This window comes from Gorilla gorilla, chromosome 13, assembly GCF_029281585.2.
Source record: "Gorilla gorilla gorilla isolate KB3781 chromosome 13, NHGRI_mGorGor1-v2.1_pri, whole genome shotgun sequence".
Lineage (NCBI taxonomy): Eukaryota > Metazoa > Chordata > Mammalia > Primates > Hominidae > Gorilla > Gorilla gorilla.
The window spans coordinates 71,344,221-71,366,731 of NC_073237.2; the positions used below are offsets into that span (position 1 = coordinate 71,344,221).

The 22,511-nt window shown below is 38.8% G+C and overlaps 1 protein-coding gene across 1 annotated transcript in view; it reads left to right on the plus strand.

The window, feature by feature from the left end:
* The window catches only part of OSTF1 (osteoclast stimulating factor 1), a 58,582-nt gene extending 41,196 nt beyond the window's left edge, over window positions 1-17,386 (plus strand). The window contains exons 4-10 of the mRNA XM_004048142.5: window positions 730-793; window positions 1,920-1,973; window positions 3,435-3,542; window positions 4,487-4,536; window positions 7,676-7,754; window positions 10,968-11,066; window positions 16,858-17,386. Coding sequence (XP_004048190.1) covers window positions 730-793; window positions 1,920-1,973; window positions 3,435-3,542; window positions 4,487-4,536; window positions 7,676-7,754; window positions 10,968-11,066; window positions 16,858-16,916 — 513 coding nt within the window. The 3' untranslated portion in view covers window positions 16,917-17,386. The remainder of the gene's footprint in view (window positions 1-729; window positions 794-1,919; window positions 1,974-3,434; window positions 3,543-4,486; window positions 4,537-7,675; window positions 7,755-10,967; window positions 11,067-16,857) is intronic.
* The last annotated feature ends 5,125 nt before the right edge of the window (window positions 17,387-22,511 follow it).

Sequence of the window (22,511 nt, forward strand, 5' to 3'; positions counted from 1 at the left end):
GGAAATTTGAGTATCGACCTAGATATTTGATGATATTAAGGAATTATTGTTGGAAAAAACTTTTAAGCTGTGATAATGGCATTATAATTGCCTTTCGAAAAGTATGTGTCTTTCAGAGATACATACTGAAATATTTACAAATGAAATAATATGATGTCTAGAATTTATTTTAAAATAATCCAGGAGGGGAGGGACATCGTGGGGGCATATATGAAACAGTATTGGTCATTAATAAATGATTTGTGCAGTTGGGAAATGGGTATATATATGGTCATTACATTGTTCTTTCTACTTTTTTGTAAGTTTAAATTTTTCTATAATAAAAAGTTACCCCAAAATGAAGATAATATAAAGAGATCTTTAGAACTTCCTCCCCCATAAAAAAATTATCTCGAAGCTAAGAGAAACGAAACTGTGGACACAAAATCATATAGCTAGTCTAAACTAGCGTAATTTGTTTTCTTCTGTTTCATATCGTCTCTTATTTGTTTGGTTGTTGAGACTCTGTCATGAAACATATTCCATTTGTTGCAGGCAGATGCGTGTTTATTTGTAACTGAGTGGTAAGGGAGACGGACACCCACAGCTAGGGCGTGAGGAAGCTTGATAGTGTGGGTAGGGTTGATGGACATTTTGTAGAACAGGTACTCCCTAGGAGCCAGATAATTTGAAAAGTGAATGAATGCAGTCTGGATTTCATACCACTTAATTTAACTCTTCTTTTACCAGAGCGATACCAATTGGTGGAAAGGCACCTCCAAAGGCAGGACTGGACTAATTCCAAGCAACTATGGTAAGTGTTGCTGAGTGGTTTTACTTTAGCTTCGTTCACTTGGAATTTTTTGGTTCTTGAGGCTTTTCTGCTTGCTACCGTGGCTGAGAAAGCAATGGAGTCATTGTCAGTCTAGGACATTTTCCATTCCATGAGCCCTCTGTTAATAAACTGGCCATGAACACCAGATGTGCTTGAGCCTGACTCTATGGCCTAAGAGAATGCATTTTAGCATTTTTAACCCAAGGTTTCCAAGGAAACACTTAATGGTTTTACTTTCTTCAACCCTTAAAACAATTTTTTTTTAATGCTGATAAACTCAATCTTGCAGATAGTTTCTTAGATTAGCCCTTTCTTTTGTGATGGAGTAACCCAGCCTTGTTCATTCATGTTCGGGGCAGTGATGTTCATTAAATGCTTATCATGGCAGTTTGGAGACTCTGAGAGATGAGAGACACGGCTCCTGCCATGAAGCTGCTTCAAGCTGGAAGTGGGACAAACAGATAAGACACTTGTTTAGTTGTCAGCAGAATGAAGTCAAAAGAGCACAGAATTGATAAACAAGGCTCCTGAGTTTTAATCCTCTTTCTTCCATTTCCTAATAACACTTCCTACTGATTCTAGGACAGCAGCGAACACGCCTTCTTTAAGAGGCAGGTAGCTATGCTGATTGTTCTTTCTGAATACAGGAAGCAAAATACTCCCCTCATCCGATCCTACATAAATACACACAAGAGAACCAAAATTATTTTCAGGTATCTTTAAAGCAGAGTGATCTACAAAATGTAAAAATGAACATCAAATGCTTTCTTTTGCATTTTTGTGCCTTTGTTTATTAAATACTTGAGTAATATCAAGTGTGCATTTAACTCAGGTATGCAGGTTTGTTTTTGTTCATACTTCCAGTTAATTACTATGTTATTGCCTTATTGCTTGGCTTGGTTTCCCTTAACACATAATTCAGCTTCATTTAATGCAAGAACTATCCATTTGATTTTCTGTTACTTTTTATCCACATTAAGTAAAGGAAACTGTGTTGAATGCCCTGGTACTCCTGAAGCTGGGGGACTGTGGTGAATGAGTGGCTTCAGTAAATCATTTGTGTGGCAATTCAACATTGGGTTAACACTTTTTATTTTCAATCTAGTGGCTGAGCAGGCAGAATCCATTGACAATCCATTGCATGAAGCAGCAAAAAGAGGTAGGTGTGATTCTTTCTGACTGAGGTATACAGTACAGTAAAATGCACAGATTTCAATTAGTTTTGACAAATGCATACACCCACGTAACCAACACCCAGATCAAGATCTAGAACATTTCTGCCATCCTAGAAATTTCCCTTTGCACCTTCTCAGTTAAATCCCTGCCTTCCCCAGAGACAGTCTGTCCCAACATCTATTACCCTAGAGAAGTGTGATTTTAATTTTAAAATGTCAGTCAAGAAACACTGTTGTGGGGAGATGCAAGTCGAAAGACATGGTCTGTGACTTCCAAAGCACAACATCTGGCAGGGGAGAGAGAGATGTAACAGATCATTAAAATATGGTATGATAAGTACAGCAATTGAAATGTGTTTGACAGGCTGTAGAGGCCTGGGTGAGTAACTGGAGGGCAAGAGAATGGAAGGATCTGGTGGGTACAGCATTTAGGAGAGTGTTGGTGTGGTGAGCATTTGGCCAGGGAGGGCATGACTAACAGGGATGAACCTGGGGAAGATCCTTGACCAAACAACGATCAGCCTTGTCTTGGGCTTTATTCTGTAGATCAGTAGTCCTCAGCTAGGGGTGATTCCTCTTTCACAAACCCTGAGGGTATTTGGCAATATCTGGAGACATGTTGACTGTCATGACTGGAGGGATGTTACTGGCATCTTTTGGGGAGAGGCAGGAGTTGTTGCCACACATCCTACAGCACACAGGAGCACCCCCACAATAAATCCAACCCCAAATGCCAATGGGGCTGCTACTGAGAAACTCTGCTGTAGATAATGGGGAGTTTTTGTAAAGCCTCAATGAGCTCCATTTCATTCCATTTTTAGATTTTTTGGAAATCTGAATGTACACAAGGAAATTATTGGTTAGGATTGTGAAAAAGTAAAAGGACTAAACTGACATTTAAAAAATTCTTTGTGAATTAGATACTTGGGACATTAGCCTGAGGATTTTAAATTAATAGTTATAGTTTAGCATATAAGAGCAGCAGCTTTGAGTAGGTTATTTAGCCTTTCTTATAGGAACTGAAGATGCATTGTAAATATGAATATGAATAGTATCTGCTTGTTCTTAGGTTTGATTGTTTTTTCCTCAATTTCCAGAATTTCACGAAGAAAAAAATAATATATACACATACACACACACACACACACACACACACACACACACCCCTATATATTTTTTAACAGAATAGAAATACCTTAAGTATACCCATTTAGGCAACTATTCCCATTAACCTATCATTAGAAACATTGATGTTAATACTTTCCATTAATAAGCTGGAAGTCAAAATGTACCATAATAAATGCATTAATGGGGAGGTCTTAATTTAATACTTGCTGATTAATCCATTGCAAATGGAAATTTATGCAGAATGAAATTGATTTTAAAGCAAAATAAAAAGTGAAAGCTTTTTTTCTTGTGTTTTTGTAAATGTAAAATTCTTTCAGGCAACTTGAGCTGGTTGAGAGAGTGTTTGGACAACAGAGTGGGTGTTAATGGCTTAGACAAAGCTGGAAGCACTGCCTTATACTGGGCTTGCCACGGGGGCCACAAAGGTATTACATTTTGTTTGTTATATGTTTCTATGCTGCTGAAAATATGTTTCACCTACGGGAGCCAGATTTACAAAAAATGAGAAAGGAAAAGCATTGGCTATTCTTTTTGAATCCTTTAGAATACCAGCCAAAAGCCTTGTTCCTGGAAGCTCTGTAGAACAGTGGGTAGAATGTGGTCAGTCAGCCTCACTGCATGGGTCCCTCTCGCTTGAAAGACTGGACACTTCCTTTCCTCTCTCAGGCTTAGAAAGGTTACTGGAAAACAGCAGTAATATAAAAACAAAACCACTGTCTAATCTTACAGAAGGAAAGATCAGAATTTGCTCCTCTAGCTTAGCTTTTCACAAGGTCTGCTTTTATGATTTGCATTTTAAGTTTAATGCAAACTATTAGATTCAAGAGAAAGCCAACATTTGCCACAGTTAGTGATTCCATTGATACTTTTTCTGATATAATCAATAATAATGACAAATTGAATTTTTAGATGTATTTCTTCCTGGACAAAAATTTATCACCCACCGCTTTTCTACCTCTCTCTATAACAAAAGAAATAAACTCAACAACAATAAGAAATGAAGATCTCAACAAATTAAATAGCAGTGCCAAAGGAAAATTTGTAACTGTCTACTAAAAAGAAGCCTATCTTATTTCAGCTAATAAACATGTTAGTTATATGAATGAAAAGTATTATAGTGAATGTAAAAATATTCCTCTAAGTGTCATATGAAAATGCAAAAGCCAAAACTATTAGAAAAAGTATATTTCCCTAAATAATTCCACTTTTTAGATTCTTAAGTTTTTCTATTTTATAAATTTTACAAAATGTGTTAACATTTTCTTGAAGGTTCTTCTGAAGAATCTCTCTTTTATAAAATTATTGTACCTAGATTTGTCAGGCTTCTAATTTTCGTTCTTAAAAGGTATCTTTTCTCTTTGAATTTCAGATATAGTGGAAATGCTATTTACTCAACCAAATATTGAACTGAACCAGCAGGTAAGACTGCTTATTTGAAAATTATTTAACTCATACCTGCTTGTTGTCTTTAGTACAGAGCAACTCATGGGCATGTGAAGTATTGTAGTCAAAATCCCACAAGCACATAATTTAAAAACTATAATTGTACTAAAATTCAAATTATCCACAGCCCCAAGTGCCAAACCCACTCCTCCTTATATGTCACTTTCAGCTTTTAGCTCTTTCTTCGTGTACTTACCTTTGTGTTACTAAGGAATAGGCTGACGGAGCTATCTCGCCATGCATTGTCTTCATGTGTACTTTGGCCTCCTGTTGGGTATGTGAAGGGTTAAGCTTGTCAGCTGCCCCAGCTCTCATCTTTCAGCACGCCAGCACCAAGCCTGTTCTCCTCTGCTCCTCAGTGTACTTCATCACAGTTTTTGGTTATATTACTATATAATATTTACTTTATTATGGGTGTCTAAATAGTGTTCACTGCATATATAACCTTTTTTTGTTTCTTACTTTTTAAAACTCATTTTTTGTTATCTCACTGTGACTTCTCTACTGTTTTATACAGTCTTGATATATAATACTTTTCCAAAATGTGTAAAATAATCAACAGCTTTCTTTTTTCTCCCTGGATTCATACTTCCTGAAGCTCTCCATCATTCTCCAGTCTGAGCAGCTTGGTCCCTGTGGCCCTTTGCTGTCCTCCAGGGAACCCTTTCCGTTCTCTGCCATGTTGCATCTTCATTTTTCTGGATCCCTTGTCTTCCTTTTGTCAGAGAACATCTTCAAGTAGTTTCCTGAGAAAGAGAAGCTTGGGATTGATTATATGGCTGATCAGAATTCTAGGTCAAAAACAGTTTCCCTCAGAATTTTGAAGGCATGGCTCTATGGCATTCTTGTTTCCAGGGTTGCTTTTGAGAGATTTGGTGCCATTTTGATTCCCATTCTTTTATGTGTGATCTGCTTTTTCTCTTGCTAAGAGTATTTACTTTATTGTTGGTGTTTTCAAATTTTATGATGATGTGCTAGCGTTCATCTCTTCCCAATGATTATGATGAACTCTTTCAGCCTGGAAAATTATCTTGTATTATTTCTTTTAGAGTTTTTATCTGACCCGTCTTTGTTCTTTTGGTTCTGGAATGCCCATTAGTAGGATGTTGGACTTCTTGGATTGAACCTTCAGTTTTCTTAATTTTTCCCAGAGATGTTCTCACCTTTGTTTTATTTTGGTTATCTTTTTAATTCCCCAGAGTTCTGTATTAGTTTTCTATTGCTGCCTAGCAAACGACCACAGGCTTAGCAGCTTATACTTTCTGTACGTCAGAATTCTGGGCATGGCGTAGCTGCGTTCTCTGCTCAGGGTCTCTCAGGTGGAAATCAAGGTATTGGCTGGAGCTGGATTCTCATCTGGAGCTTGGGGTCTTCTTCCAAGTACATTTAGGTTGTTGGAAGAATTGATTTTCTTCTATCTGTAGTATTACTGAGGCCCTCAGCTTTTAGAGGCCACCCCTCTCTATAGACAACTCACAGTATGGCTGTTTGCTTTCTTCCTCAAGGTCAGAAGGAGATTGTCTCTCTGCTGTTTCATCGTTTTTATTTTTTAAGGGCCCACCTGGTTAGGTCAGGCCCACCTGGGATAATGTCCCTTTTGATGAATTCAACATCCACTGACTAGAAACCTAATTACGGGAGTGATAGCCTGTTATATTCACTGCTTTCACTCGCAGTCAAGAGGAGGGGGCCTGTACCAGGGCCAGGAACCTTGGGGGCCATTCTTAGAATTCTGTTATAAGCCCTTATTTTACTCTGATTGTTACTTTTACGTAGTATCTTTTTCTTGTTTCATGACACAATATGATCTTATATCTTGCTGATATAATATTTATAACTTTTCAAACTATATTTTTCGGCTCTTCACTGTACTGTGTTTTTTCCCTTTGAGATCCATTTATTTTGTTTGTTTTGGTCTTTCCTAAAATATTGTAGGCTTTCCACGAACACTTGGTGTCATTATCCATTCATTATTATTTTTTTAATTTGAGATGGAGTCTTGCTCTGTTGTCCAGGCTGGGGCATAGTGGCGCAATCTCAGCTCACTGCAACCTCTGCCTCCCGGGTTCAAGCTATTCTCCTGCCTCAGCCTCCCAAGTAGCTGGGACTACAGGCCTGTGCCACCGGCCTGGCTTAGTTTTGTGTTTTTAGTAGAGACGGGGTTTCACCACATTGGCCAGGCTGGTCTCGAACTCCTGACTTCAGGTGATCCGCCCTCCTCGGTCTCCTAAAGTGCTGAGATTACAGGTGTGAGCCACCATGCCTGGCCCTTATCCATTCATTTTTAAGTGTGATTGGAAGCTGTGTGTGCTTGGTGAGGCCTGCTGGCGGTTGGGCTTCTCCACAGGCTGATGTGGTGAGGTCCTGGCTATTTTGCTAGGTGACACCCAAATGCTAATGAAAGTGACACTCCTTCCCTTCCCTGCACATGGGGCTGCACTGCTTCACCAGAGAAGTGCCCTCCAGTCTCCTGCCTGGGGGTATGTGCACACTCGGCAGTGGGGTACGTAAAGGTACCTGAGAGAGGGGTCTTACTGTTCAGTCTGTAGGTTTTTTACCTAACCCTCAGGTTTGAGTTTCTGGCCTTTTGCTACTTCTCTTGTACCTAGTGTTCATGAACTTGGAAACTATCAGGTTAATTTATCAACAAGTAAATCTGTCATCATTATTGGGTCATCTGGCAGCAAGAGAAGGGGAAGAGGTTCTGAGATTCTACTTTTTATGAGTACTTTAAACCAATATCTCTGTTTTCCCACCCATGCCTCATGCCTGCCCTAGCACCTCCAGGAATCTCCAATTCCTAATTTTTGCCAGGCTTCTGCATGTTCAAATCTGCTTCCTTCCTCCTGGATCTCCCTCTGCAGGCATGTGCTTTTCAGCTTGTGCTCCACCAAGTCAGCTTGTACTCCTCCATCCTATTCCATCTCCCAAAAATGACTTCTCTCCCATCTCTTGAGTCTCCTTTCCTTTTCTCTTTGGAATTTTATGTGGTTCTATAACTTTGTTCCCATTTTAGGTTTAACTTTTAGGTTTAACTGGGTTAAAACTAAATTAACATGTACTTTCAATCCACCCTCTATCTTAAAAATGGTACTTTCTCTTTTTATCACTATAGAACAAGTTGGGAGATACAGCTTTGCATGCTGCTGCCTGGAAGGGTTATGCAGATATCGTCCAGTTGCTTCTGGCAAAAGGTAAAGTTTGTGCTGAGTTTATCTGGTCTTTGCTTGCCCTGAAAAATAGTCTATATCAACTTATGCCATTTGAAATGGTAGGAAGAATAGTAGTCTTATTTCAAAATAGGGTTTAACCTTCGCTCTGCCTGTGTATCATGGAGTAGTTATGATAAAATAAAATTATTGGGGGTTGGTTTGTGTTAGTTTTTAATATAAACTAAAACCATGGCAAGCTTTAACATTACATATATTACTTTTAGTAAGAACTGTATTGTACGTTTCTGCAGGATTATAGAGCCTTAGAAACAAAGAATGTATGTGTACACATGTGTTGGGGAGATCCTGTCTGAGAAAGCTGTGTAGGTAAAGTTGCTGAGGCCCTTGTTCTCACAGGGAAGTCTTGACGGATAAGCAAGAATGATGCGGCTGCAGTGTCCTGCTTTGAGCTGAGCAGGTGCTAGATGTAAAGTGAACGAGAGAGGATATCTTGATCCCCTGTTTTTATAAGTCAGAGGAAACAGTGAATTTATAAACTGACTATCCCTTTATCCTTTTGTCCCAGAAATATTAGTTTACTCTTAGAGAAGGCCAGGCAGATCACCTATACCATACTCTAGTCCAGAAGCCTATCATGTAGGATGCTTGAGTCCCCAAGACACTTGTCATGGAATTACCCTCATTAGGGATCCTCAGAGCAATATTGTGGGATATATGATAGGAAATGGTTTAGATTTTAAGTATGCTGGTGATGTAAGCTACAGGTCTAAAAGGCCAGACATTATGAGGATCACTCTAGTGCCCTGTAAAGGGTATACTGATGACTTTGATGCCTAATATGGCAGCCACTAGCCACGTGCACAACTGAGCCCTTTAAGTGGGGCTATCTGAATTGAGATGTGCTGTAAGTGTAAAATGCATACCAGATTTCAAAGACTTAGTGAAACAAAAAGTAAAACATCACAGTAATTTTCATGTTGGTTATGTGTTGAAATGATAATATTTCAGATATGCTGGGTTAAATAAAATATATAATTAAAATTAATTTCACATTTTGCAAATGTGGCTATTAGAAAATTAAAAATTATATATGTGGATCACATTATATTCCTATTAGTGCTCATCTAAAGGGACCCAGGAAATAGTTGTGTTTCTTCTTTATCATCGCTGTCTCTGAATATTTCCTGTTCTGATAGAAATCATGTCTATGAGCTCTAAAGTATAATATAGTATATGATTAGTCACAGAACTGTTAACCCTCAGGAGTTTTTGATCTGTAGCACACTGAGAGAATGAGGTTTTGTATAACCCTACTGTGAATAGAATGATCTGCTTAGGAGAAAGATTTTGACACAAGATCATTATATTACTAATTAAACATACTATTTTTTTTCTTGATGCAATATTTCTGTGCCTTTAAATTTGGGGACACTTCTTTCTTTCTTTCTTTCTTTTTTTTTTTTTGAAACTGGGTCTCTATTGCCCAGGCTGGAATGCAGTGGCATGATCTCGGCTCATTGCAACCTCCGCCTCCAGGGCTCAAGTGATTCTCCCACCTCAGCCTCCTGAATAGCTGAAATTACAAACGTGCACCACCACACATGGCTAATTTTTGTAGAGATGGAGTTTCGCCATGTTACCCAGTCTGGTCTTAAACTCCTGAACACAAGCGATCCACCTGCCTCAGCCTCCCAAAGTGCTGGGATTACAGGCGGATGAGCTACTGTGCTGGCCTATTTTTGTTTATTGAAGGGGAAGTGGTTGCAAAAAAAAAAATGATACTTTCCTACACTGTGGCAGAAAGTATGAACTGAAAAAGCCTTCTTTTTTTGTTTTTTTGGTTTTCTTTGAGACTGTCTAGCTCTATTGCCCAGGTTGGAGTGCAGTGGTGCAATCTTGGCTCATTGCAGTCTCCGCCTCCTGGATTCAAGTGATTCTCATGCCTCAGTCTCCCAAGTAGCTGGGATTACAGGCATGCGCCACCACACTTGGCTAATTTTTGTATTTTTAGTAGAGATGGGCCATGTTGGTCAGGCTGGTCTTGAACTCCTGACCTCAAATGATCTGCCCGCCTTGGCCTCCTAAAGTGCTAGGATTATAGGCGTGAGCCACCGTGCTTGGCCTAAAGCCTTCTTGGAAAGCAATCTTAAAATCAGAGATGAAAAAGGAGATATTACAACTGATACCACAGAAATTCAGAGGATCATTAGAGACAAGTATGAAAAGCAATCTGACAGTAGCTGTCAGAATTTAAAATGGACTTAGCCTGACTTTCCAATACCATTTTTAGTAAACCATTCTTCAGAAATACATGTGAACAAAGATGTTGTTCAAGGATGTTCACTGGAGTATTTGTGATAATGAAAATTAGGAGTAGCCTAAGTGCCTGTCAATACAGGAGTAATTAAATTTTGGAGCACCACAAAATGGAATACTTAAATGGTTGAGTTACAAATATGTGTATTTGCTAAGAAAACAGTACCATTAGACATTAAAGTTTTAAAAACATGAAATCACAGACCAATACGTGTAGTACGATTTTGTGTCTATATCAATATGTGTATGAATGCATTGATGCAAATAAGGGAGATAAGAACTCACACCCACTTGTTAAGAATGGTTACCTTAGGAGTAGGTAGAAGATGAAGGAATGAAATGGTACTTGTGCTTTTGTTCAGCATACATTTGTATTTTTGAATCCTTAACAATGCAAATGTATTCATGAATTCTGATGTAATTTTGAACACAATAAAGGCAAAGGAAAAGTGGGTAGAAGATGGCTTATGGGAATAATGAATTGCCTCTTGGTTTTACGTGTTGCTATTCTGTTAATTTGCATGAGAGCATACTTACAGATATAAAATATTAATCCCCTCAAGCACTATCCACTTGGTCTTTTCTAAAGACGCTCTTGAGCAAAAGAGGAAGCAAACGGCTCATTGAAGTCAAGCCCCACAGGGACCATAAACTCCTCACTGAAAAGTTCACATGCAATTCTATAGGGACTCAAAAGGTTCGGAATTAATTGTTATCACAGGTGCAGCAACAAGCTTCCTGATTAAAGATGCCAAATCATACTGCATGAGAAAGTTTATTGTTTTGAGAACGTTTACTTCTGGGCCAGAGTTGTTCACTAGTTTATTTTGCCAAAAGTTGTTAGCTGTGGGGAGAGAGGATTGGCTACTACTATATAGTCTTCAAAGACACCTAATTGACTTTTCTTGTGTTGGGAAGGTGCTAGAACAGACTTAAGAAACATTGAGAAGAAGCTGGCCTTCGACATGGCTACCAATGCTGCCTGTGCATCTCTCCTGAAAAAGAAACAGGGAACAGGTATTTGTTTTAAATTCTTCTTTCTCCTCTGGTGCCCCATAACTAAGATTTATTAACTTAGAATTGCGCAAAAGAGATAAACTCAGCCGAGTGCAGTGGCTTATACCTGTAATCCCAGCACTTTGGGAGGCCAAGGCAGGAGGTTCACTTGAGCCCAGGAGTTGGAGACCAGCCTGAGCAACAAAGTGAGACCTCCGTCTCTACAAAAAGTACCAAAAATTAGTCAGACATTGTGGTGTGGGCCTGTAGTCCCAGCTACTCAGGAGGCTGAGCTGGGGGATCACTTGAGCCCTGGGAGGTTGAGGCTGCAGTGAGCTGTGATCGCACCACTGCATTCCAGCCTGGGTGAGAGCAAGACCATATCTCAAAAAAAAAAAAAAAACCAAAAAAAAAAAAAAAAAAGATAAACTCTTCAGATGATTCTGAAGTTTGTTTCTATATCCTTGATCTTATTGAGAACCCCCAAAATAGGACCCCCTCAATTAAACAGAAATTAGACAAGAAACATAATCTTTTACCTTTATTGTGTGTTTCTTTTATTCCTTGCAATCAAGTTCTAATCACCCTGCTTTCCATTACAGTCCTTTTCAGAGAACGATCGTCTTCATTCCCTCATTTAAATATGTATTTATGAGTGATTATCACTAAATATTTTTTTAAATAACATTTAATAGCTCCATGATTATATTTTATTTCTGTTTTAAATGAGGATATCAATAAACTGTAATCAAATTTATTCTAGACTTTGCTAAATCTTCTGGACTTTATTCATAGTACTATGGGTGATTTTTTAAAATAGAGTTTAAGTGTACATTATTATTATTTTTTTAGATGTAGTCTTACTCTGTTGCTCAGCCTGGAGTGCAGGTGTGCAATCATAGCTCACTGCAGCCTCAAACTCCTAGGCTCAAGTGATCCTCCCATCTCAGCTTCCTGAGAAAATGGGACTACAGGCATGTGTCATCATGCCCAGCTAATTTTTTTTTAATGTAGAGGTAGGGGTCTTGCCATGTTGTCCAGGTTGGTCTCGAACTCATGGACTCAAGCCATCCTCCTGCCTCAGCCTCCCAAAGCACTGGGATTACAGGCGAGAGCCGCTGTGCCCAGCCTCCTTTTGTTCTTTATTCTAGATATGTCTTTGTTCCAGATTTCTTTTTTTTTTTTAACTTCAGTTTGAATATAGTGTAACTGCTAATCAGTTGGTATTCCTTAATTAATCCATGAGAGCTCACTGGGAGTGCAAGCCTTTCTTTAAAGTAATTCCTCATGGATAGATGGAGATGGGTTCTACTAAGGGAATGAGAAAGTATCAGCTGAGCTGGTGCTCCCCAGCTACATTATGATTGAGAAGCCATATTTGCAATAGTGTGAGAGACATACTTCTGCTTGAGTTCGACCTCCTACTCCTTGCTGCCTTGATTGGGTCAGGAAGTAGGACTCTGGCCTAACTTCCTTTCTCTGCCACTGACTTCCTGTTGTGTGGCTACCCTTAGCCTGTCCTGACCGAAGAGTAAGGCTTCTTATGACCTGAAGGTATCAGAGTCTAATGCATGCTATGAGCTCCATTTTGATAGACAAGGCATATACCAAACTTTCTTAGACCCCAGAGAGCTTACCCAGAAGCCTTACTCGGGAGTGGTTTTGAGTTGAGGGAAGCAGGTAATGAGCCTTTCTGCAGCCTTTGTAGAACAGGACTGGGAGGCAGGTGCTCTTTTCTCTGTGCACCCCAAGTGTGTTTAGTCTACCTTCCTGAATTTGAACTGATTAGGTAATGGATTCATTAATGAGGTAATCTTAGGGCCTGGCAGACAGAGCCAAGAAATGAGTTTTTATATTTGAATTTTCATGTTACTTTTAAAATGTTTTTTCTTGCTTCATTTCCCCAATTATACAGTTAAAAAAAAAAGCTTTAATTTGTATTATGATCCTCATTGGAATAGGTTTGGTCTATTTGGCCATAGAGTTAATTGTCAGCATGAACTCTAAGTTGGAAAAGGTATATTCTGATATTGTTGTCCACTTTTTTTTTTTTTTTTTTTTTGAGACAGAGTCTCGCTCTGTTGCCCAGGCTGGAGTGAAGTGACACAATCTCAGTTCACTGCAACCTCCGCCTCCTGAGCTCAAGTGATTCTCCTGCCTCAGCCTCCTGAGTAGCTGGGCTTACAGGCATGAGCCACCATGCCTGGCTAATCTTTGTATTTTTATCAGAGATGGGGTTTCACCTTTTTTGTCCAGCCTGGTCTTGAACTCCTGACCTTAAGCGATCTGCCTGCTTTGGCCTCCCAAAGTAGTTGTTGTCTACTTTTAGAAGCACAATGTGGATTTTTTAATAGGTACAAAAATTCGCATTTTGCAGTTACTATGGAAGATAACTAGGATGTAGGGCTGGGGGTTATACTCAAGAGTTGAGCCCTTTAAAATTTTTTTCCAACTTTTAAAAATTTGCGTATAATTTACATTAAGTAAGTACATAAATCTTAAGCATACAGCTTGATTAATTTTTTTTTACACCTGTTCACCACAACCCAGATGAAGCTAGAGAACAGTTCCCACATGCCACATGCCTCCCTCAGTGTCTTCTGCTTCTCTCACCATAGATTAGTTCTGCCCGTTCGTGAACTTTATGTAAATGGAATCAAACAGTATGTACTTTTTGTGACTGACCTCTTTCATTTACATTATGTCTGTGAGAGTCATCCATATGCCTGTGTTTATTTCTCCATCATTTATTTATTGTTTGTATGTTTGTTGGTTGGTTTTAAGTGCTGGTTCTTGATTTGAGATATGTAAAGTCAGGGTGATGGGATTGAGGTAAAATGAGCGTGAGCTAGGGAAGGATGGCAGTGCTGCAGGAAGATACATTCCTATGCGTGCTATGCCCAGAGGTGGGCTGTGAAGAGATACAGCTCATCACACAACACTTGACCATGTGGGAGGTTTCCTGAGAAAACTGCCTCAGAACAGTTCATGAAAGGAAAGAAGGAGAAGGAATTTATTTGCTGACTTGTGCCTGTCTTTTGATGACCACTCAGTCAGAGTCTGCACTGTGGCAAATCATCCTCTCTTTTTAATAGAAGTAAGAATAAAATAAAGAGCAGAAGTAACCATCCAAGGACACAGAATATGGGCAAAACTTAGGATAGCAAAGTAGAAGGGGACAGAGTTTTCCTATTTGTCTCTCAGGCTTTAGCTTAGAAAGCTACATTTTACCAAGTTGACATGAAGTCCTGAAGTTCCTGGGTGTGTGTTGGGGGAGAACAAAATATATTCCTCCCACTTCTTGTGAACTCCTCTTGAGGAGAGTGGAGAAGAATAGAGTCAACCTGGAGACTTCCAGTAGCTTGAAGGCTGGTGTGAAGTCACTGAAACATGGCCAGGTGTGGCGGCTCACACCTGTAATCCCAGCACTTTGGGAGGCAGGGAGGATTGCTTGCATCCAGGAGTTCAAGACTAGCCTGGACAACATAGTGAGATGACGCTTCTACAAAAAAAATTAAAAACTAGCTGAGTGTGGTGATGCATGCCTGCAGTCTTAGCTACTTGGGAGGCTGAGGTGGGAGGATCACTTGAGTCCAGAAAGTCGAGGCTGCAGTGAGCCATGATTGTACCACTGCACTGCAGCCTGGGTGACAGAATGAGATCCAGAAAAGAGACTTGGCCTCTGTTCTGCTTTATCTTTGCTTCTCTCTCTTGCAAGATAAATTGGCTTCCACCTCCCTTGTACTGATCATCCCTTCTTTTCTTTTTCTCAATAATGATTTTCCAAAACATGTAAACATGAAAACTTTTTTTTAAAAAAAGAGCATTAGCATACCTAAAAAATAATTCCTTAATATTCCTTAATATCATCAAATATCTTGTCCTAGTCCAAACTTCCATTTTCTCATACATCTTTGTTTTTACTTATTTATTTATTTATGGTTTATTTAAGTCAGGATTCACATAAGGTCAGTTTGTGATTGGTAGATATGTCTCTTTATTTATTTTTTAAGCAATAGTTCCTTTCCCTCTCCTCTTCCCCCTTTTTAACCTTGCAATTTATTTATTAAAGAAACTGGGTCAACTCACTTGAATTTCCCATTGTGGACATTGCTAACTGCATTCCCATGGTGTTATTTGTCATGTTCCTCTGTCCTTTATGTTTTTGTCAATTAGTGTTAGATTTAGAGGTTTGATCCAATTTAGGTTCATTCTATCAATCAATCAATCAATAATCAATCATGTATCTGCGTGCCTGCCTGTCTATCTATCTATCTATCTATCTATCTATCTATCTATCTATCTATCTATCTATCTAGAGGTTTGATCCAATTTAGGTTCTATCCATCTACTTACCTACCTACCTACTTACCTACCTACCTAGCTATGTAGCTAATCTAGCTAGCTAGCCAGAGGTTTGATCCAATTTAGGTTCAATCTATCTATCTCTTCACCTACCTACCTATCTACCTACCTACCTAATCATGTATCTTTCTTGGTAGTAGAAGGAATAATAAATCATATAGAATATTGTGTTCTTTTATCAGGGGCACATGATACCTGGTTGTCACTCTTCCTGTGATGTGACATCCATTGATGATCATTGCCTAGATCTGTTACTTCACTAAATGGCACAAAATGATGATATTCTAATTAAATCACTTCTTTTTGAGTTATTAGCTGGAACATTCTATTAGGAAAAGTTTTCCCTCATCAATTGTTTTGTTACGCAGAGGAATAGTTAATGTAGCAAGGGCAGGATAAATGCTTGATTTTTGACCTTTAAGAGGTTTTAAAATAATAAGCTGGTCTCTGTCATCCTCCAAAGGGTGACAAATGAGCTCTTTTTGGTGTGCCTTGAAATATTTGATGTGCTTTAATCCATTCCAATTAGTAGCTTTATCAATAGCCCATCTTTGGCTAGTGGAGGCCTCTTTAAGTTGAATCTCAGACCCTTTCACATGATGCTGTCTTTGATAGGATGCTTGCTTTATGACATGACTAGGGTTCTAGGTCCATCCCTTACACTTCCTGCCCCATACTTGGAACCGGTCATATGTATAATAAGCTTCAGAGATGTGATACTTAGAGATCATGAAGATCTGGGTGCTGTGACATATATTTATTGAACTTCAGCAATGTGCCTGTGTTTACATTCTGTTTTTCCCACTAAAATTATACTTGGGCTAATCTGTTGCTATAGGAATTTGACTAGACAGTTGAAGGGGTGACTGTGAAAGATCAGATGTCTTCCTTTCGAGTCCTGTTCAAGGTTGCTTGAACATTTGATGGGGTCCAGCTCTATTTTAAAACTTTTTCCCCCCATTTCAGCCTTTTGCTTTATTGTCGGTGTTTTCTACATTGAAATGGAAGCTTCTTTGTTTTCATTCTTTCTTTTCCTTTTTCCCCTTTGGTAGTTAACATCCTACCTAGTGACTTTACCTTTAGGCAAGACCTCAGGCTGTCACTGGGAGAGGAGGTTGGAAGCTCAGTTGTCAGAGTGGAGTGCTGCTGGTGGTGTGTCATGTTGGTCATGGTGCCTGTGGCTAGGCCTTTCTGTTGGAAATGGATGCATGGCACCTAGGACCAAAACTCTTCTGCATGACTATGGAACGCATCGTCAGCCTCTGTGGCAACAGAAACTTAATGGTTAGGCTGAAAAGCAAAAGCAGAGAAAGATCCCCAGGGAAAGTACAATCCCTGGGTCAGATGGAAGATTCTATTCTAATTTAAGAGCTTTGAAAATGAAAATATAAAATCTGAGCAGTTTATAATTTCCCTATTTTGCTTTTTTCCCTCCTCTTTCTTTCAGATGCAGTTCGAACATTAAGCAATGCCGAGGACTATCTCGATGATGAAGACTCAGATTAATTCCTTTCTGGAGCTTTGAGATCTAAAACTTCTGTTGCTTTTGCCATTCCAAAACTTTGTCTTTGCCAGAAAAGTGTTGGTAACTATAAAGAAAAGTATATATGAACACGGCAGTGTTGCACTGTGTTTGAGTAGAACGTGTAAATGAATTGTTCCCACCTTTGGTTTGCCAGTAAGTGACTGGATTCTTGGTTGTATAAAATACATTTGTGTTCACCAAAGTAGAACAAGAAGAGATTATTTCTATTCATCAAGCAAAAGGAATTTTAAGATTTTTTTTTCTTTAAAAACAAATTAGGATTTTTTTTTTTTTTTTTTTTTTTTTTTAGTTAAAGTGCTTTACCTCAATGGTTGAGATATTTTGAATGGATTTTTCAAGGGGGGAAAATGCTTATTATAATAATAAACCAAAATACTTAACAGAAAATTGTCAGCTATTCTGACAAAAATAAACATTTTGAGAGACTTTATTTCTTTTGTCCGTTTCTGTGGTATCACTCGTTGTCGTTAAGTAAGTAAAGCTTTTTATATTTAGGTAAGAACTGATTTTATTTTTTAAATTATATTTTATATTTATTAGCACAGAAGAATAATGAGAGGCACATTTTAGTTCAACTTCTTGTGTTAGCTTTGATCAAAGTCAGGACAATAATCATTGAGAAGGTGCATGTCTAATAAAATAGGTAAATTTAATAATTGTGAGACTTCCAGTTTTTATCTCCAAGGTTGTATTTAGAGTGGAGAAACCCAACAACTCATTACAGTTTCGCTAAGATTTGAAAGGTTAAAAAAATTTATTTCCTTATGATAGATGCCATACTTTTCCATATGGAGTAGTCAGGAACCATGAAATTTTTTGCATTCAGTTTTTTTAATAACGTTTGTTTTCTCACAGTATGGATCTAGTTCATAATGATTCAGATTCTTTTGCTGAAACACAATTAGAATTGCAGGGAGCCTTCTGTACTACTGACATGACAGTTCATTTGGCGTTCTAATTTTGTATCACTACAGTGATGATATAAAAATGACATGGCCATTGGAATTTGCCTAGAATCCCGGCCCTAGGTCCAAAAGTATATTTTGCAAGATGATTTCAATGCTAATTTCAAAAAACACGTTGATGAAGAGAAGGAAATGTCTGAAGAAGGAAGTGGGTTAGCTCAGGAAATGAATAACTGCCTCTATAAGAGTTTATTCTGTGACTGTTTGGTTTTTCTCTCTGTGGGAGCCTTGAGAAACGATACCCAGAGAAGCCCATTTGAGGTCTTTCAAACACCCTCAACTAAATTTTAGTAGGAGGGAATCTGTACCACTAGTGACAACAAAGTATGAACACAAATTCTGGCACCAACAAAAGAGGGCATTTTATTCTTAAAATAAATACGTTATTAAATTTGATTTAACCAGTTGTATTTCTTCTTAAACATAAACTTGAAGATATGAAATTCTTCCTGAAATTGTATCTATTCCCATAGATCCTTTAAGATTTTTCTTTAAAATGGGGCTTGTTTCTTAACAAAAAGCTTTTAGAGAACCCTGTAACTTTTTGTTCTTCTATACTTTGGGCTGCGGTAATTAGGATGGATTTCAACTAAAGACTCTTAATTTTTAAAACATGGGCAGAAATAATACAGCTTGTGTGGCTATAGACAATTTTTATCAAAATACCATGTACTTGCTTTAGATATATTATTTGTATATCTGAGGGAAAGAATAGTGGAGGTCTCACTATCATTGTTTTTAACATTATCAAACTTAAGAGAATTTTAGAAAGTTGGACAACTGTAGTTTTTTTTGAAGATGAAGAGAGTGCTTAGCTATGTGCATGAATTTTTGGTGAAACAGGACAACTCATTTAGTTGTGGCTGAAACTCCACTGGAAATTTTTTTGGTTTGTTTCTTGTTTATTCAGCCTGGCTAATCTGAGCTTTCTCAGAGATTGTTTAGTGCTGAACTCAGCAACAAAAATCAGTTCTAGGAATTTGCCACTGCTCTGACTGTGCAGAGGAGAGCTCTGATTATGTTTTGGAAATAACTTCAGAGGTTTTGCTGTAATCTGAGCTTGCTGACAGTCACTGTGGCCTGAACTCCTTTCTAGTGATTGCACCCTTTAAATAGGAAATGCCTTCCAGCTACTTGGACAGTGCGATACTTGTTTAGTTGTAGGCCCAGGAGCCTCATGCAAAGAAAAATTCTTATCAGAGGTTCCCATTTCAGTTTTCTTTCTGGGCTGTTCTGTTGCACATTTTGTTGTTGTTGGGCTGACATGTATTACAGCATTTCTTTATAAGCCCCCATGGCTCCTCTTTTCAGTAGATTAATTATGTTATTACTCAAAGGGAAATGTTGAACAAAGCAATGGCGACTCCATTTTATTAATCTTAAAAAAAAAAAAACTGGAAATAGGCCGGGCGCGGTGGCTCACGCCTGTAATCCCAGCACTTTGGGAGGCCGAGGCGGGAGGATCACCTGAGGTCAGGAGTTTGAGACCAGCCTGGCCAACATGGTGAAACCCTGTCTCTACTAGGAAATAATAATAATAAAAAAACTAGCTGGGCATGGTGGCAGGTGCCTGTAATCCCAACTACTTGGGAGGCTAAGGCAGGAGAATCGCTTGAACCCAGGAGGCAGAGGTTGCAGTGAACGAAGATTGCGCCATTGCACTCCAGCCTGGGCAATGGAGACAGACTCCATCTCAAAAAAAAAAAAAAAAAAGAAAGGGAAATAATGCTGAAAATGAAATTTTAGGTAATTTGCAGATAATTTTAAAGATGGAAATGTAATTTTTCCACATAAGCCTTCTTCATAAATGTTTTTTTATTGTGTAGAGTTTCTGATTTACTAATTTTCTTATTGTGAGCACTATATTTATCATCTTTGTAAATGATGATTTCTTTTCTGATAGGCTGTGGAACCTAACATTTACATCTGATTATCTGCCTTCCCTATTGACTCAGACTGTGTATTTTTTGTCTTGATTTTTATATTGTAAATATGTATATAGCAGGAAAAGATTGTATAGCCAAACTTTGAAGTGTCCAATTACTAAAAGTTGAGGTTTTAGTGGGAGAAATATGTAAAAGATTCTGGTATTCCTGTTTGCAAATATAGCTTTGGTGAACAGTTTTCTCATGTGAAGGAAAAATTGCAGACCACAAATTTGTGGCTTCTGTTTCCTTATTTCTCAATAACAAGCTTTTACATCTGCCCCTCCCTTAAAATGACATGAAATTAAATAAAACTACCATTTATGAAATGTCTACTCTGCCAGTGCCTGTGCGAGACATTTTCACAGACATGATGTCATTTGATCTTTGCAGTAACCTTAGGCGAGGAATGTTAATGCCCCAACTTTTTACAGAGACGCTGAGGTTTGAAGAAGTGAAGGAACTGGTTGAAGGTGGACACACGGGTCTGGGGAACCCACGCTCTATTGCCTGCTGCAACAGTCAGATGTCATCATTCACATTCTCTCAGAAAAATCTGCAGAAACAGGACAGCTTCTTTCCAACAGAAGCCCTTGATATAGGCATCTAACAAATTCAGCATATCTGCTAATCAATTCATAATTTATTTAAAATGACCCTAAGTGCTTCCAGAGAAATTTTCACCAAACTTTTAGTTCCCAGTAACCCTAAAGAAATATTTAATGAAGCAGGTTTTACTCCCAAGTTTCCAAAATTTCCTACTCTGTACACATTAGAGTATGAGTAAGTATAAGAGAAGGAAAGCTTAGATCAGCACCTATTCATTTTGCTTTGAGTTTACATTGCTAAGTTCAGCAGTTCTCTCAGAGAGTCTAAGAGCTCCTCACTTCTGTGTAACCATGAAAATAAATGCATCCCTTGGAAGGGTCAGGGGATGTGGTCTTACCTGAGTCTGGGAGCTCGATGTGTACATGGAGGTAAGTAACTTCACACTTCCCAGGCAGTGCTGCTGTGTCTGTTGCCAGTGGCCAGCGGCTTGGGTTTCCCAGCAGGCTCAGCCTTTCTCCAGAGCTTGCACTGTGGGCAACTGGGAGCCACAGGGAGGCCAGGTTCCTCGCGGTGGCTGGAAAAGAACACTGAGGAAATCCAAAGGTATACATTAGACAGCCTGACAGGAAGCAGGAAGGAAAGTGGAAGGAATAGACAAGGAGTGAAGAGGCTGAGCCTCAAAGGATAAATGGTTACCTTTTCTAAATGACCCATAGTTCTGACAGAAATTAGTAGAATGCTTCGAGAAGTGGTGAGGGGTATGGGCTTTGGAATCACACTGTCTGGATTCAAGCCTGATTCTGCTGAGTGACCTGCGACAGGTTACCTAAACACCCAGATTCCCCAGCTGTGCAATGGAGGAAGTGGTAGTATCTACTGCCTAGAGTTAGAAGGATTAAATAAAATCATATATGCAAATGACTTAGTTCCTGAAAAACTCTACTACTGAGCAGTTGCTCAGTTAATGTTGGGTATAACCATGAACAGGGAAGTCTGCATTAAAACCAGATATGTGTGTTATATAAAGGAGTGTGTCAACACGTTTTTCAGTTTCATCACCAATATTGAAGAGCAGAATTTCCTAAAATACTTTAAAAATGAGTGGAGGACAATGATGTTGCCTTCCAGTCATTTAGGTTTCTTCATATGTGGTAGAGTTTTTCTTTTTCTTTTTCTTTTCTTTTTTTTTTTTTTTTTTTTTGAGATGGAGTCTTGTTCTGTTGCCAGGCTGGACTGCAGTGATGCAATCTCAGCTCACTGCAACTTCCGCCTCCCGGGTTCAAGCAATTCTCCTGCCTCAGCCTCCTGAGTAGCCAGGACTACAGGCGCGCACCATCATGCCTGGCTAATTTTTGTATTTTTAGTAGAGACAGGGTTTCACGATGTTAGGCTGGTCTCGAACTCCTGACCTCAAGTTATCCACCCGCTTCGGCCTCCCAAAGTGCTGGGATTACAGGCGTGAGCCACTGTGCCCGGCCGAGTTTTTCAATATAAATGTACTTTATTTGAGTTACAGGGAAGAGATATGTAACTGGAAAAGACCTGGTTATTACTGTTATTACAGTAATTCAAAGATGAAGTAGGGAGATTGTCTCTGCCACTGTTTCAATTTTATCCTGTTGCTTTCAAGTGGTTTGATGGGCTTGATAGACCCTGGGTCTGATGTTTGATACATGATGATTTGAAATCAGAAAGGTGTTTGGTGTTACTATCCTGCTCTTACATGACTTCAAAATTCAGACAATACTATTCAAATGAATAGACTTTGCACCTTCATAGGTTCCCCTATAAAGTCTAAACTTCAAGAATTTAGTCTCACAGCGTCAATGAGAAAAAGAGAATTGAAGACACTTTAAAGTATCATACAATCATATTAACTTTGAACAAGGTGAACAAAAAAGAACTAAATTGCATATTTTGTTATTACCCATTTCAGAAGGGGAATTCCTGAGGCCACAAGAAAATGCTTCATGCCAACAGTGAGTATGAGATGTGGATGTGATGCCTGTTTGGACACAGGTTGGCTTGAAGAGTCACACAAAGCTGGTCATTGATTGAAACTAGAAATGGCTTTGGAGAGATTCATGGCCCTGAAAGCTCTCAGAGAGGGCATGCC